General features: G+C 40.8%; 1 protein-coding gene across 2 annotated transcripts in view; it reads right to left on the bottom strand.

Moving 5' to 3' along the window:
- cnot6a (CCR4-NOT transcription complex, subunit 6a) overlaps positions 1–17,206 on the bottom strand; it is a 73,759-nt gene extending 56,553 nt beyond the window's left edge. The window contains exons 1-2 of one of the 2 annotated variants that reach the window (XM_061930513.2): positions 17,087–17,206; positions 9,999–10,120 (exon numbers count right to left, since the gene is read on the bottom strand). In XM_061930513.2, coding sequence (XP_061786497.1) covers positions 9,999–10,110 — 112 coding nt within the window. In that variant the 5' untranslated portion in view covers positions 10,111–10,120; positions 17,087–17,206. The remainder of the gene's footprint in view (positions 1–9,998; positions 10,121–17,086) is intronic. The other variant, XM_061930514.2, reaches the window with a different exon arrangement.
- Positions 17,207–18,610: the final 1,404 nt, after the last annotated feature.

Here is an 18,610-nt window from a genome sequence, read left to right on the forward strand (position 1 = left end):
ATGTTGCTAAAACCATCACTTTTCTATCAGTCACAGTGACTTTTCAAAATAAAAATATTACAGCAAAAATCATATGGGTTGATTGACATGTTTATTCTGTAAGCTAACTTCAATAGTTTGAAATTATTTTGACAGTTAATGCCAGTTATCCTGTCAACCTTTCACAAGACTTCAATTTGTTAATTGAAAGTATAAACAGTATAAACAACTTTTACAGTAAACAAATGGTAAAACAGTACTAAACAATTCCATTAAAAAAAATTGGTGTCATTATTAACTTTCTGTCCAAGCTTGTATAATCTACTGCCTTGTTCAATTGTAAAAAATATTCTGTGCCTAAAATTCACATTTCTATCACAATTATCATACTGTAAACATGGTAAGCTAACTTCATTAAAATTAATAGTCCTGTCAATAGCATGGAATTACAATTCAAATGTAGTTTTTTTGTAAGCCTTTCAAAAGAATTCAAAATATGAAATTAATGAAAATTAATTGAAGCCATCAGACACTTGAAAAGTGGCACATCACATCTCTAATGTAATCATTTTAAATTTTCAACAGAAATAGCACTGCAAAAATATTAAGGACATACTTCTGTATTTTGGTAGTTATGCTGTCAACATTTAACAAGATTTCTTCAACTTGGACTTGAAAGCATAAATAGTATAAACACTTTTAACAGTATAACAGTACTAAACAATTCCAATAGATAACATTGGTGTCATTACCTTTTTGTTTGCTCAATTATTGCCTCCGTAAATAAAACTTCGGCATTTATCACATCCAAAGAATCTGTTTGGGCGACGAAAAACGTTGAAAGTTTTCCACTTGTATCGCTAGCAACGGCATTAGACTTGTGTTTTTTTGTCCCAACGTGGTCTTTTACATCGCTAATTCCTCCGTGTCCGATCGAAAAATCTTGTCTGCACAAGGTGCAATTCGCGTAGTTTTCACCCTTTTTGGAACGGATAATTATTCCCGGATAGGCTTTTGAATATTCTTCACGGAATGACTGCAGTTTTCTTTTCAGTTTAAGACTCGTTTGCGATTTTTCTCCGGCTGATTCCATGATCGTTCGCTCGTTTGGAAACTCGTGCTTGGCAGCGGTGCTATAAATAGCCTCCCGCATGGCATTCGGAATGGCTCGATAGGAAGTTACGGGAAGCAGTGTCGATTGTCATTGTTGTTACGCGATTTCGTGAATAAAACTTTTTTTTAAATATATTTTTTTAATTAATGAAAAACCGTATTTTTTATCACTGCAACCGTAACCCGGAATAGGTTGATGAAAACCGTACTAATTACGGGAAAACCGGAGTAGTTGGCAGGTATGCAAAGTATCATTGACCTGACTTTCTGGTTTACTTCAATGGGAAATACTAAATGAGTAAAGTATATTAAAATGATGGGCAGCACGGTGGAAGAGGGGTTAGTGCATCTGCCTCACAATACGAATGTGCTGAGTAGTCTGGGGTTCAATCCCAGGCTCGGGATCTTTCTGTGTGGAGTTTGCATGTTCTCCCCGTGACTGCGTGGGTTCCCTCCGGGTACTCCGGCTTCCTCCCACCTCCAAAGACATGCACCTGGGGATAGGTTGATTGGCAACACTAAATTGGCCCTAGTGTGTGGATGTGAATGTTGTCTGTCTATCTGTGTTGGCCCTGCGATGAGGTGGCGACTTGTCCAGGGTGTACACCGCCTTCCGCCCGATTGTAGCTGAGATAGGCTCCAGCGCCCCCCGCGACCCCGAAGGGATCAAGCGGTAGAAAATGGATGGATGGATGGATATTAAAATGATCTTAAACCTTTAACAAAGTGGTCACTGCAAACTTGGACTGGAGTGCGTGCCACTTTTCTGGTCGTCTTTCGTAAAATCTTGCACTCTTCCCCCCTTCTTGATTACCCCTCGAGGAAGTCTGAAAAAACACTATCCTTCACCCGATTTGAACGGTTTGTACTGCCAAAAACAACGCAAGCTTAGGGCATTAATGGCGCCTCGTAACCATTGAGAAAAGACAGGCATATTAAATAGCTGGACATGACCTCAGGTAAATCCAAGCAATAGGGCCCCTATAATGATGAATAACATAGCATTGAATCAGAAATAATAAAAAAATGACCCCCACTCCAATAGTGCAAAACCCTGAACTGGGGTTGCACAAAAAATGTGCAACCTTGATTTAGACCAGGGGTCGGCAACCTTTACCAGTCAAAGAGCCATTTTGACCAATTTCACAAATTAAAGAAAACAATGGGAGCCACAAAAATCTTTTGAAATTTAACATGAAATAACACTGCATACAAAGTTTTTTTTTGCTTAATGCTATGTATAAAGCGAGGGTCTCAGCCACCCGGTCTACACCTTAATATGAAAAATTGGATGTTAGTGCGGCCCGCGGGTTTTATACGAATTACACTTGACAGCGTCATTCTTGTCAACCCTCCCTATTTTTCCGGTAGACTACAAATTTCAAGGCAACTGTTCTCTCGAACGTGCCGTGAAGGTACAGCATTTAACGCCCACTACAACAAGCGTGCCGGCCCCCAACACGATGTATGGGGCTTCTGCTTGCTCACGTAAGTGACAGCAAGGCATACTTGGTCAACAACCACACAGGTTACACTGACGGTGGAGGTATAAAAAAATTTAACACTCTTACTACTAATGCGCCACACTGTGAACCCACACCAAACACATTTCGGGAGAACATCTGCACCTTAACACAACATAAACACAACAGAACAAATACCCAGAATCCCATGCAGCCCTGACTCTTCCGGGCTACATTATACACTCCTGCTACCACCAAACCCCGCCCCCACCCCAACGTCTTCCGGGCTACATTATACACCCCCCGCTACCAAACCCCGCCCACCTCAACCGACGCACAGAGGGGGGAGGATGATGTCAATCAATCAATCTTTATTTATATAGCCCTAAATCACAAGTGTCTCAAAGGGCTGCACAAGCCACAACGACATCCTCGGTACAAAGCCCACATACGGGCAAGGAAAAACTCACCCCAGTGGGACGTCGATGTTTGATGTGTGAGGGAGCAGGGTTAGGGGCGGGGTTTGGTGGTAGCAGGAGTGTATAATGTAGCCCGGAAGAGTTAATACAGGCAGTAGAGGGCGCTACATGCTGTACCATCACGGCACGCCCTTATTATCATTGTTAGGGTGAAAATCGGAGAATATTATTTCCGGGAGGTTTCCGCGAGAGGCACCAAAATCCGGAAGTCTCCCGGGAAAATCGGGGGGGGGTCAGCAAGTATGCAGCTGAGCCGCATCAGAGTGATCAAAGAGCCGCATGCGGCTCCGGAGCCGCGGGTTGCCGACCCCTGATTTAGACCAATGTGCACTTGTCATAACAAACTGCATCACCAAAAAAAACTGACTGGTGTGGGCATGATGGCCAGCATTTGTTCCTCGCTCTCCCCGTCCCCCAGCAAGCCTCACTGGCCAAAGAGCGGGTTTGCTCCGATGCTCCGGTTCTACCAGTTGACGGCCAACGCCACCAGCGACACCGGCCGGTGGCATTTATTATTCATCAGCTTAGGGGAGGAGCAATCACATTAATGAATTGACATTTCTTCTTATGTCTTGTTTTGTGGAGTGCGTGTGCCATGTTGTTGACTGGATGGATTACCGTATTTTCCGCACCATTAGCCGCACCTAAAAACCACAAATTTACTCAAAAGCTGACAGTGCGGCTTTTAACCCGGTGCGCTTTATATATGGATTAATATTAAGATTCATTTTCATAAAGTTTCGGTCTCATAACTACGGTAAACAGCCGCCATCTTTTTTCCCGGTAGAACAGGAAGCGCTTCTTCTTCTACGCAAGCAACCGCCAAGGTAAGCACCCGCCCCCATAGAACAGGAAGCGCTTCTTCTTCTACTGTAAGCAACCACCCGCCCGCGTAGAAGAAGAAAAAGGGCGCGGATATACCGTACGTTTCATTTCCTTTGTGTGTTTACATCTGTAAAGACCACAAAATGGCTCCTACTAAGCGACAAGGATCCGGTTCATGAAAAGACGCAATCTCTCCATCCGCACACGGATTACTATTTCACAGCAACTGATATTCCTGTGAACCGCACTGTGGATACTGTGGATACAACGGGAGCACGTACGGTGAATATTCGCACCACAGGGAATGAGAAGTCGTCCTTCACTGTGGTTCTAGCTTGCCATGCTAATGGCCTGAAACTTCCACCCATGGTGATATTCAAAAGGAAGACCTTGCCAAAAGAGACCTTTCCAGCCGGCGTCATCATAAAAGCTAACTCGAAGGGATGGATGGATGAAGAAAAGATGAGCGAGTGGTTAAGGGAAGTTTACGCGAAGAGGCCGGGTGGCTTTTTTCACACAGCTCCGTCCATGTTGATATACGACTCTATGCGCGCCCACATCACAGATGGTGTCAAAAAACAAGTGAAGCACACAAATACAACACTCGCCGTCATTCCGGGTGGATTAACCAAAGAACTCCAACCGCTGGATATTGGTGTCAACAGGGCATTCAAATCACGACTGCGAACGGCGTGGGAACAATGGATGACCGAAGGCGAACACACCTTCACTAAGACAGGCAGACAGCGCCGGACGACATACGCCAACATTTGCCAGTGGATCGTAAATGCCTGGGCAGATATTTCGGTCACAACTGTGGTCCGAGCTTTCCGGAAGGCAGGATTCACAGAACTGCTGAACAGTGACACTGACTCCGATGACTTCGACGAGACGGAACCGGCCATTTTGGATCCCACATTTGCCCAACTTTTCAATTCGGACACCGAAGACGAAGAATTCGAAGGATTTACGAATGAAGAATAACTTCAGAAAGTGAGCGCTATGTTTATTTTGTGTGTTGTGACATTAACGTTCGAGCAACATTATGTTGCTATTGCTCTGCACTATTTTGAATTTTACTATGTTTGTGATTGCACATTTGCGTACATTTTGGGACAGAGTTGTTAGAACGCTGGTTTTTAATATATTATTAAAGTTTGACTGACCTATCTGACTGTTTTTTTGACATTCCCTTTAGCGCAGCGTAGGCGCGGCTTATAGTCCGGGGCGGCTTATAGGTGGACAAAGTTTTGAAATATGCCATTCATTGAAGGTGCGGCTAATAATCCGGTGCGCCTTATAGTGCGGAAAATACGGTACTTTCTGACTTTCTATTAATTTTCATTAAGAACTTTCCATCTGTCAATTGTCATTCCGGGTCTTCTCGTGAAGAATGTCTGATATTTATAAAATAAATTATTAAAAAAAAACAATGGCCAACTGTGCTCGGCCCCAAATCTCCACTGAGTTATTCCGACTACTGCTAGCCAATGAGATAACGTTCCATTTGCCTCGAAAGTTGGAAGTCGGAGTTGGGAATGACGTCACAGCCTAGTTGTGAGCGCTCCGGTTAAGTGATGGTAAATCTATGTTAGTGCTATGCTACGTTTGTGCTAGCCTTGTCTGAATATGAACAACTAATGGGAAAATATGCACTCTTTCTGCAACCTTTAAACATTGTGGATGAAGAGGAAACAGACGCTATTGCTAGCAATGTAGAAGATATAAAACCCATAAAATAAACTTAGCTTACGCAACAGTAACGTTACCATATATAAACGTTAAACAATACACTGTGTAGGGCTGATCAGAAGTACGAATATCAGATATTATAGAAATATACAGTATATCATTGTTTACATCCAGAGCAGCCATCTTTGAAAGCAACTAGAACAGTGGTTCTTAACCTGGGTTTGATCGAACCCTAGGGGTTCGGTGAGTCGGCCTCAGGGGTTCGGCGGAGCCTCCGCCACAGAGGTAAAGACACAGCCGACTTATCGTGTAAATGAAAACTTCTCCCTATCAGCGTATTATGGATACCCCATACCTGCCAACTTTTGAAATCAGAAAAACCTAGTAGCCAGGGTCCAGGGGCCGCAGGCCTCGGTAGGTCCAGGACAAAGTCCTGGTGGGGGATTCAGGCCGACGCAAAATGCTTATTAGCATTCAGACAGGTTAAAATGTTGCTAAAACCATCACTTTTCTATCAGTCACAGTGACTTTTCAAAACAAAAATATTACAGCAAAAATCATATGGGTTGATTGACATGTTTATTCTGTAAGCTAACTTCAATAGTTTGAAATTATTTTGACAGTTAATGCCAGTTATCCTGTCAACCTTTCACAAGACTTCAATTTGTTAATTGAAAGTTTAAACACTTTTTACAGTAAACAAATGGTAAAACAGTACTAAACAATTCCATTAAAAAAAAAAATTGGTGTCATTATTAACTTTCTGTCCAAGCTTGTATAATCTACTGCCTTGTTCAATTGTAAACAATATTCTGTGCCTAAAATTCACATTTCTATCACAATTATCATACTGTAAACATGGTAAGCTAACTTCATTAAAATTAATAGTCCTGTCAATAGCATAGAATTACAATTCAAATGTAGTTTTTTTGTAAGCCTTTCAAAAGAATTCAAAATATGAAAAATTAATGAAAATTAATTGAAGCCATCAGACACTTGAAAAGTGGCACATCACATCTCTAATGTAATCATTTTAACTTTTCAACAGAAATAGCACTGCAAAAATATTAAGGACATACTTCTGTATTTTGGTAGTTATGCTGTCAACATTTAACAAGATTTCTTCAACTTGGACTTGAAAGCATAAATAGTATAAACACTTTTAACAGTATAACAGTACTAAACAATTCCAATAGATAACATTGGTGTCATTACCTTTTTGTGGCTAAAATCCAAAAACGTTGAAAGTTTTCCACTTGTATCGCTAGCAACGGCATTAGACTTGTGTTTTTTTGTCCCAACGTGGTCTTTTACATCGCTAATTCCTCCGTGTCCGATCGAAAAATCTTGTCTGCACAAGGTGCAATTCGCGTAGTTTCACCCTTTTTGGAACGGATAATTATTCCCGGATAGGCTTTTGAATATTCTTCACGGAATGACTGCAGTTTTCTTTTCGGTTTAAGACTCGTTTGCGATTTTTCTCCGGCTGATTCCATGATCGTTCGCTCGTTTGGAAACAATGGCAACAGGTGCCTCGTGCTTGGCAGCGGTGCTATAAATAGCCTCGCGCATTTTAAAAAAATTTTTTTTTTAAATTACCGGTAATGAAAAACCGTATTTTTTTATCACTGCAACCGTAACCCGGAATAGGTTGATGAAAACCCTACTAATTACGGGAAAACCGGAGTAGTTGGCAGGTATGAATTGACCACTAAATGGTAACACCCGAATACGTTTTTAAACTTGTTTAAGTCGGGGTCCACGTTAATAAATTCATGGTAATGTGTGCAAGGTGTGTAATTGGTTGCGAGTTCATGCACTGTGTTGGTTTTGTTCTTTGAACAAGGTGATGTTCATGCACAGTTTATTTTGTGCACCGGTAAAAAAAACATATAACTTTTTCTTGAATTTGAAAAAAAAAAACATTTTATTTTTCACAAAAGAAGGGTTCGGTGAATGCGGATATGAAACTGGTGGGGTTCGGTACCTCCAACAAGGTTAAGAACTACTGAACTAGAAGGAGATGAGAGTGCTCCGACTTTCCGAGTCGGGAATCCGACCTCGAGGGGCATTGTGGTTAAGAGTGCTCGCCCTGAGACTGGAAGGTCGTGAGTTCAAACCCCGGCCGAGTCATACCAAAGACTATCAAAATGGGACCCATTTCCTTCCTGCTTGGCACTCAGCATCAAGGGTTAGAATTGGGGGTTAAATCACCAAAATGATTCCCGAGCGCGGCCACCGCTGCTGCTCACTGCTCCCCCCATGTTCACCCTGGGGGGTGAACATGGGGATGGGTCAAATGCAGAGGATAATTTCACCACACCTAGTGCGTGTATGACTATCATTGGGACTTTTAAGTTTAATTCCAGTTAAAATTCCGACTTGGAACTCAGATATTTCGACGTCCTAGTACAGGGGTCGGCAACCCGTGGCTCTAGAGCCGCATTTAGCGCCGCCCTAGTGGCTCTCTGGAGCTTTTTAAAAAATGTATGAAAAATGGAAAAAGATGAGAGGAAAAAAATATATTTTGTTGTTTTGTTTTAATATGGTTTCTGTAGGAGGACAAACATGACACAAACCTCCCTAATTGTCATAAAGCACACTGTCAGCTTCACTGATTCGAGTATTTGGCGAGCGCCGTTTTGTCCTACTAATTTTGGCGGTCCTTGAACTCACCGTAGTTTGTTTACATGTATAACTTTCTCCGACGTTCTAGGACGTGTTTTATGCCACTTCTTTTTCTGTCTCATTTTGTCCACCAAACTTTTAAGGTCGTGCATGAATGCACAAAGGTGAGTTTTGTTGATGTTATTGACTTGTGTGGCGTTGCTAATCGGACATATTTGGTCACTGCAAGCTAATCGATGCTAACATGCTATTTAGGCTAGCTATATGTACATTAGAGATGCGCGGTTTGCGGGCACAACCGCGCAGTCCGCGGATTATCCGCGGATCGGGCGGATGAAATTAAAAAAAATTAGATTTTATCCGCGGGTCGGGTCGGGCGGTTGAAATAAAAAAAAAAATTAGATTTTAAATAGATTCAGGCGGGTGGCAGTTAAACCAATTCGGAAATATATATACATAGTTAAATGTTGTTACCCACATACGAAAAACGAGCAGGCACCTGCAGCATATGCCACAACAGAAGAAGAAAAAAAAAAGAGATGGACACTTTTACGGAGCGGAGAAGGGACGCCTCGCCGGGGTCCGGGACCGAGGCCCCTTCCCCCGAGAGGGCCCCACCGGGAGCCGTAGCTGAGGCGATCCGCGAGAAGGGCCCGACACACGTCCAGGGTCACCACCGCGCCCACCGCACCGACACCCCGCCTCGTCCGCCTTCGCCGCGGCCGGCGTCACGCGCAGCAGGTAAGCAGCTTACCTGCCCGCCACCCCCGTGGCCGGGGGCTCGTAACAGGGGTCGCTCCGCCCGCGCAGCTTACCTGCCCGCCACCCCTGTTGCCGGGGGCGCGTAACAGGGGTCACTCCGCGCGCAGTGCGCTCACGAAAGGGGTGGGGCTCACCCTGGTTGATATAGACAGCAGGACGGTGGCCATGGAAGTTGGAACCCGCTAAGGAGTGTGTAACAACCCACCTGCCGAATCAACTAGTCCTGAAAATGGATGGCGCTGGAGCGTCGGGCCCATACCCGGCCGTCGCCGGCAGCGAGACGCGCTTGGAGGTGCGCTCAGCGCGGCTCCCATATGATTGCGCACTGGTGTGCGTCTGGGTCGTGACAGCGTGGCACGCGAATGTCTGTGCTGCATTGGATCAGTCTCCTTTCTTTAACAGGCAAAAGCTTTAAAACCTCACTAATGCCTTGCATCGTCTATATTAGATATATAACAACGGGCGGGTGCGGGCGGGTGCGGTTCTGATCAAATGTTAGAAATGGGTGGATGACGGATGGTTGACGACTTTCTGATGCGGTTGCGGATGAAATAATTGCCTATGCGCGCATCTCTAATGTACATATTGCATCATTATGCCTCATTTGTAGGTATATTTGAGGTCATTTAGTTTCCTTTAAGTCCTCTTAATTCAATGTATATCTCATGACACACTATCTGTATGTAATATGACTTTTAATTTTTTGCGGCTCCAGACAGATTTGTTTTTGTATTTTTGGTCCAATATGGCTCTTTCAACATTTTGGGTTGCCGACCCCTGTCCTAGTACAAATAGAACGCACCATAAAAGCCATACGTTGCCAAATCATTGTCCAGCACAGATCTAAGACATTAGTAAATCAGGTTCTGTCGCAATTCTAACAAAATTGTGATTCACATTTTGCCCAGAATCATGCAGCCCTGCCCTGAACTAGCATTTGAAGTGATAATAACAAGCTTCACGGACCTGTTTATCATAATTAGACTTTCAAAATGGCATGAATAAACAGCTGCACACATTTATCAAGAGAAAGAAAACTCCGTTGGATAATACACACCACTAATTTCCAGCTCAGCCCAGTATGACTTCTTCCCATTGGCTGCCTCTTCGCTGGACATTATGGTGTACATCCGCCTGGGATCCGGCGGGTCATATTTTTCCTTGGGCATTCCTGTAACACTAGAAAGAGATCAATGCCATTAGAGAGTCTGGCTTAGTTTATTCTGAAGGAGGGGGAAAAAAATAAATCATGAATAATAAGTTGTGTCATCGATTTTCATCAAGTGCTATACACATCCTGAATCAAATTGTCATGTTTTATGAAAAGATCACAGCTAGAAATAATACGTTTTTTTCTGTTAAATGCAATTTTTATGAATTATTTAACAATTCCAGCCACAGTGCTACACGGGAAGTACTTTTTGAGCGTTAAAAGTAAAGCTACCGTATTTTCCGCACTATTAGCTGCACCTAAAAACCACAAATTTACTCAAAAGCTGACAGTGCGGCTTATAACCCGGTGCGCTTTATATATGGATTAATATTAAGATTCATTTTCATAAAGTTTAGGTCTCGCAACTACGGTAAACAGCCGCCATCTTTTTCCCCGTAGAAGAGGAAGCGCTTCTTCTTCTACGCAAGCAACCGCCAAGGAAAGCACCCGCCCCCATAGAAGAGGAAGCGCTTCTTCTTCTACTGTAAGCAACCACCCGCCCCCGTAGAAGAAGAAGAAGCGCGCGGATATTACGTTTCATTTCCTTTGTGTGTTTACATCTGTAAAGACCACAAAATGGCTCCTACTAAGCGACAGGGATCCGGTTCATGAAAAGACGCAATCTCTCCATCCGCACACGGACTACTATTTCACAGCAACTGCCTAAAGACTTTCAAGAAAAGCTGGCTACTTTCCGTGCATATTGTAAAAACAAGATAGCTGAAAAAAAGATCCGGCCAGAGAACATTATCAACATGGACGAGGTTCCACTGACTTTTGATATTCCTGTGAACCGCACTGTGGATACAACGGGAGCACGTACGGTGAATATTCGCACCACAGGGAATGAGAAGTCATCCTTCACTGTGGTTCTAGCTTGCCATGCTAATGGCCAGAAACTTCCACCCATGGTGATATTCAAAAGGAAGACCTTGCCAAAAGAGACCTTTCCAGCCGGCGTCATCATAAAAGCTAACTCGAAGGGATGGATGGATGAAGAAAAGATGAGCGAGTGGTTAAGGGAAGTTTACGCGAAGAGGCCGGGTGGCTTTTTTCACGCAGCTCCGTCCATGTTGATATACGACTCCATGCGCGCCCACATCACGCTGGTTTTTAATATATTAATAAAGTTTGACTGACCTATCTGACTGTTTTTTTGACATTCCTTTAGCGCAGTTAGATGCGGCTTATAACACGGGGCGTCTTATAGGTGGACAAAGTTTTGAAATATGCCGTTCATTGAAGGCGCGGCTTATAACCCAGGGCGGCTTATGGTGCGGAAAATACGGTAATTGTAGTTCAGTTCGGTTTCAGTTTATTTGGAACATGCATACGATACAATGTAATGCATCACATATTTCCAGTTGTTTCATTAGAGCACGTCCGAAAAGGAGTAGGAAGAAACAGAACTTATTTAATCCTACACCTTTTCATGCCATAGCAATTTTATCCAATTTCCTGGTTCTCTGTAATAGAACAGTGAACAAATAAATAATAATAAAAATATTATACCATAGTAAGCATACATATATTAAATACAAAAAAAGGGTTAAAGATGTCCGTCATAATTCTTGTTCTGTGTACTTTAGAACACTCGTAGTTTGAAGCGTCTCTTAAACGGAATCAAATTGGTGCTTTGTTTGATTTCTTTGCTTACCGTATTTTTTGGAGTATAAGTCGCTCCGGAGTATAAGTCGCACCGGCCGAAAATGCATAATAAAGAAGGAAAAAAAAACATAAGTCTTATAAGTCGCATTTTTTGGGGAAATGTATATGATAAAAGCCAACACCAAGAATAGACATTTGAAAGGCAATTTAGAATAAATAAAGAATAGTTAACAACGGGCTGAATAAGTTATATGAGGCATAAATAACCAACTGGTATGTTAACGTAACATATTATGGTAAGAGTCATTCAAATAACTATAACATATAGAACATGCTATACGTTTACCAAACAATCTGTCACTCCTAATCGCTAAATCCCATGAAATCTTATACGTCTAGTCTCTTACGTGAATGAGATCAATAATATTATTTGATATTTTACAGTACCGTATTTTCCGCACTATTAGCCGCACCTAAAAACCACAAATCTACTCAAAAGCTGACAGTGCGGCTTTTAACCCGGTGCGCTTTATATATGGATTAATATTAAGATTCATTTTCATAAAGTTTCGGTCTCGCAACTACGGTAAACAGCCGCCATCTTTTTTCCCCGTAGAAGAAGAAGTGCTTCTTCTTCTACGCAAGCAACCGCCAAGGTAAGCACCCGCCCCCATAGAACAGGAAGCGCTTCTTCTTCTACTGTAAGCAACCACCCGCCCGCGTAGAAGAAGAAAAAGCACGCGGATATTACGTTTCATTTCCTTTGTGTGTTTACATCTGTAAAGACCACAAAATGGCTCCTACTAAGCGACAGGTTTCCGGTTCATGAAAAGACGCAATCTCTCCATCCGCACACGGACTACTATTTCACAGCAACTGCCTAAAGACTTTCAAGAAAAGCTGGCTACTTTCCGTGCATATTGTAAAAACAAGATAGCTGAAAAAAAGATCCGGCCAGAGAACATTATCAACATGGACGAGGTTCCACTGACTTTTGATATTCCTGTGAACCGCACTGTGGATACAACGGGAGCACGTACGGTGAATATTCGCACCACAGGGAATGAGAAGTCATCCTTCACTGTGGTTCTAGCTTGCCATGCTAATGGCCAGAAACTTCCACCCATGCTGATATTCAAAAGGAAGACCTTGCCAAAAGAGACCTTTCCAGCCGGCGTCATCATAAAAGCTAACTCGAAGGGATGGATGGATGAAGAAAAGATGAGCGAGTGGTTAAGGGAAGTTTACGCGAAGAGGCCGGGTGGCTTTTTTCACGCAGCTCCATCCATGTTGATATACGACTCCATGCGCGCCCACATGACGCTGGTTTTTAATATATTATTAAAGTTTGACTGACCTATCTGACTGTTTTTTTGACATTCCCTTTAGCGCAGTTAGATGCGGCTTATAACACGGGGCGGCTTATAGGTGGACAAAGTTTTGAAATATGCCGTTCATTGAAGGCGCGGCTTATAACCCAGGGCGGCTTATGGTGCGGAAAATACGGTATTTGATATTTTACGCTAATGTGTTCATCATTTCACACATAAGTCGCTCCTGGGTATAAGTCGCACTCCGGCCAAACTGTGAAAAAAACTGCGATTTATAGTCCGAAAAATACGGTAATCCGTTCCATAATTTAATTCCACATACTGATACACTAAAGCAGGGGTGATCATTACGTCGATCGCGAGCTACCGGTCGATCTCGGAGGGTGTGTCAGTCGATCACCAGCCAGGCATTAAAAAAATAGTCCTAAAAATGAGCGATGATAAATCTTCACTATGACGTCACTTTCGTCACTTGATTGACATTCACGGCACCCGAGGATCTTCTGAGATGACGCTGGCTGCTGCCAGCTCATTAAAATTACCGACTGGAAGGCGAGAAACACTTTATTTCAACAGACTCTGGCGCCGTACCTGTCGTCAAAACTCCAAAGACCGACTGCACAGTTGCACAGTTGCGCTAACAAAATAAGAGTCTCAGAAAGCTGGCGTGCACAAGCTAGCAAGCTACGGAGTTTGCCGACAATGTATTTCTTGTAAAGTGTATACAAAGGAGTACGGAAGCTGGACAAATAAGATGCCAAAAACCAACCACTTTCATGTGGTATTGGACAGAAAGGAGGACATTTTTTTCTCCTCCATTCGAAAATGCGGACGTTATCAGCACCACTGTCCAATCAAAGCAAGTCATCACAATCAGGTAATACACCAACTTATATTCTTGTCTTCATGAAAGAAAGGAATCTATATGTGTTAAACATGCATGTATTATCTTTAAACACCTTTAACTTATTAACAATATTAACTATATGTGTTAAACATGCTTGTATTATCTTTAAACACCTTTAAGTTGTTAACAATATTAATTATATGTATTAAACATTATTGTATTATCATTAAACACCTTTAACTTGTTAACAATATTAACTATATGTGTTAAACATGCTTGCATTATCATTAAACACCTTTAACTTGTTAACAAAAACATATATTTCATAAATAAGTAAATATAAATTATATATATGAATGAGGTAGATCCCCACGACTTGATCAATTGAAAAGTAGCTCGCCTGCAGAAAAAGTGTGAGCACCCCTGCACTAAAGGTTTTAAGTGTCGTACGAGCATACAAATGTTTTAAATTAGATTTTTCTCTAAGGTTATATAGTTTTCCTCTTTTGTTGAAAAGAATTGTTGTACGTTCTTGGGCAGCAGGTTATAGTTCGCTTTTTATACATAATTTTAGCTGTTTGTAAACGCACCAAATTGTTCAAATTCTAGGTGTGATTTAATAAATAAAGTGTTTGTATGTTCTCTACATCCAACATTATGTATTATTCTAATTGATCTTTTTTGTAGCACTGTCAGTGAATGAAGCGCACATTTGTGGTCGTTTCCTTATATTTCTGCACAATAACTCAGATATGGTAACACTAGCGAGCAGTAGAGAATATGAAGGGATTTTTTTGGTCTAGAACTTATTTTGCTTTATTCATTATTGACGTGTTTCTTGCTACTTTATGTTGTACAAACCCCGTTTCCATATGAGTTGGGAAATTATGTTAGATGTAAATATAAACGGAATACAATGATTTGCAAATTATTTTGAACCCATATTCAGTTGAATATGCTACAAAGACAACATATTTGATGTTCAAACTGATAAACTTTTTTTTTTTGGCAAATAATCATTAACTTTAGAATTTGATGCCAGCAACACATGACAAAGAAGTTGGGAAAGGTGGCAATAAATATTGATAAAGTTGAGGAATGCTCATCAAACACTTATTTGGAACATCCCACAGGTGAACAGGCTAACTGGGAACAGGTGGGTGCCATGATTGGGTATAAAAGTAGATTCCATGAAATGCTCAGTCATTCACAAACAAGGATGGGGCGAGGGTCACCACTTTGTCAACAAATGTGTTAGCAAATTGTTGAACAGTTTAAGAAAAACCTTTCTCAACCAGCTATTGCAAGGAATTTAGGGACTTCACCATCTGCGGTCCGTAATATCATCAAAGGGTTCAGAGTATCTGGAGAAATCACTGCACGTAAGCAGCTAAGCCCGTGACCTTCAATCCCTCAGGCTGTTCTACATCAACAAGCGACATCAGTGTGTAAAGGATATCACCACATGGGCTCAGGAACACTTCATAAACCCACTGTCAGTAACTACAGTTGGTCGCTACATCTGTAAGTGCAAGTTAAAATTCTCCTATGCAAGGCGAAAACCGTTTTATCAACAACACCCAGAAACGCCGTTGGCTTCGCTGGGCCTGAGCTCATCTAAGATGGACTGATACAAAGTGGAAAAGTGTTCTGTGGTCTGACGAGTCCACATTTCAAATTGTTTTTGGAAACTGTGGACGTCGTGTCCTCCGGACCAAAGGGGAAAAGAACCATCCGGGTTGTTATAGGCTCAAAGTTGAAAATCCAGCATGTGTGATGGTATGGGGGTGTATTAATGCCCAAGACATGGGTAACTTACACATCTGTGAAGGCGCCATTAATGCTGAAAAGGTACATACAGGTTTTGGAGCAACATATGTTGCCATCCAAGCAACGTTACCATGGACGCCCCTGCTTATTTCAGCAAGACTATGCCAAGCCACGTGTTACAACAGCGTGGCTTCAAAGTAAAAGAGTGTGGGTACTAGACTGGCCTGCCTGTAGTCCAGATCTGTCTCCCATTGAAAATGTGTGGCGCATTATGAAGCCTAAAATACCACAAGGGAGACCGCCGGACTGTTGAACAACTTAAGCTGTACATCAAGCAAGAATGGGAAAGAATTCCACCTGAGAAGCTTCAAAAATGTGTCTACTCAGTTCCCAAACGTTTACGGAGTGTTGTTAAAAGGAAAGGCGATGTAACACAGTGGTGAACATGCCCTTTCCCAACTACTTTGGCACGTGTTGCAGCCATGAAATTCCAAGTTAATTATTATTTGCAAAAAATATATCAAATATGTTGTCTTTGTAGCATATTCAACTGAATATGGGTTGAAAAGGATTTGCAAATCATTGTATTCCGTTTTTATCTAACACAATTTCCCAACTCATATGGAAACGGGGTTTGTAGATTCTTTTACATGAGATTTCCAATTTATTTTACCATCTATTATTACACCCAAAAAAATGTGTTTTCTTTCACCCTTTCGATATTTACTCCGTCTATCTGTATTTGTGTTTCGCTTTCTCTTCCGCTGTTACTAAATAGCATTGTTTTTAGTTTGACAGATTCAAAGATAGTTGAGGCGAGCTTCCTAGCCATTGGGGCTAGCTGATTAGCCTAGCTCAACCTAAATGGGTTATTGTTGAGCATTAAATTCCACATAAGGCACACTTAACACGGACTGGAAGCTCTTATAAACGCTGGCTTTGCCTCGGCGAGCTTCTTAAAGGGACGAGCGAGGTCATTCGCAAAGATACATTACAGTTGTTTACATAACAGCCTTGCACTGCCTGGCGCACCAACGCTAGGCCAAGAAAGCACCGCAAATAGTTGACTCTGCCGGCCAACTATCCATCAAAGAGCAGGGATCGAACACATTTCGTCGTTATTGCAATCAAACGGGAATCGCGGAGCTTTGCGATCTCCTCGCATCTGCGATTCATTCCGAGCTAGTTAGCTTAGCACGTTAGCATGCTAGCCACATGCTAGCAGATCCAATTATTCGACTTTAAAAAAAACAAAAAAAAACACATCAATGAGAGGTTTCAGTGTCCGACTTGAGGCGACAAAGTGCGCCGAGGCGAGTGGAAATCCGGGCAATTGTTTAGAGGAAGACTTGCGGGGTTGTTTTTTTTTTTTTTACCTGCAAGAGCATACCAAGTGGTGAGGACGAGTGCGCGTTGTCTTTTGTTTTCTCGCCACTTCTCTGCCGCTTCCGCTGCTGTGTGATGGCGACTGTGGGCTTTTTCCCTCTGCTGATAACGTCGAGCGCTCCTATTGGTCAGCTCGCACAGCTGTTCAATCAAAATAAAAGCACCGAGGCGCCCGTAGAAAGCTACCAAGTCCCGACTTTTACCTTCACAGTTGACCTCTTACTTTGAAATGCCTCAAATAACAATATGTAATCAGTACATGTCAGTGTTTATTTGTAAATAACAATACATCAATAATAAATGTCAGTGTTTATTTGTAAATAACAACACATCAATAATAAATGTCAGTGTGTATCTGTAAAAAACAATATATCAATAATACATATCAGTGTTTCTCTGTAAATAACAATATATAAATAATACATACCGGTGTTTATCTGTAAATAATATATAAATAATACATGTCGGTGTTTATTTGTAAATAACAATACAGCAATAATAAATGTCAGTGTTTATCTGTAAATAACAATATATGAATAATACATATCAGTGTTTATCTGTAAATAACAATATATAAGTAATACATACCGGTGTTTATCTGTAAATAACAATATATCAATAATACATGTCAGTGTTTATCTGTAAATAACAATATATAAATAATACATGTCAGTGTTTGTTTGTAAATAACAATATTTAAATAATAAATGTCAGTGTTCATCTGTGAATATCATTTTATAAATAATAAATGATAGTGTTCATCTGTAAATAACAATATATAAATAATACATGACAGTGTTCATCTGTAAATAACAATATATCAATAATAAATGTCAGTGTTTATTTGTAAATAACAATATATCAATAATAAATGTCAGTGTTTATTTGTAAATAACAACACATCAATAATAAATGTCAGTGTGTATCTGTAAAAAACAATATATCAATAATACATATCAGTGTTTCTCTGTAAATAACAATATATAAATAATACATACCGGTGTTTATCTGTAAATAATATATAAATAATACATGTCGGTGTTTATTTGTAAATAACAATACAGCAATAATAAATGTCAGTGTTTATCTGTAAATAACAATACATCAATAATACATATCAGTGTTTATCTGTAAATAACAATACATAAGTAATACATACCAGTGTTTATCTGTAAATAACAATATATCAATAATACATACCGGTGTTTATCTGTAAATAACAATATATAAATAATGCATGTCAGTGTTTGTTTGTAAATAACAATATTTAAATAATAAATGTCAGTGTTCATCTGTGAATATCATTTTATAAATAATAAATGCTAGTGTTCAACTGTAAATAACAATATATAAATAATACATGACAGTGTTCATCTGTAAATAACAATATGTCAATAATAAATGTCAGTGTTTATTTGTAAATAACAATATATCAATAATACATGTCAGTGTTTATTTGTAAATAACAACACATCAATAATAAATGTCAGTGTTCATCTGTAAATAACAATATA

This window comes from Nerophis lumbriciformis, linkage group LG36 (assembly GCF_033978685.3).
Source record: "Nerophis lumbriciformis linkage group LG36, RoL_Nlum_v2.1, whole genome shotgun sequence".
Lineage (NCBI taxonomy): Eukaryota > Metazoa > Chordata > Actinopteri > Syngnathiformes > Syngnathidae > Nerophis > Nerophis lumbriciformis.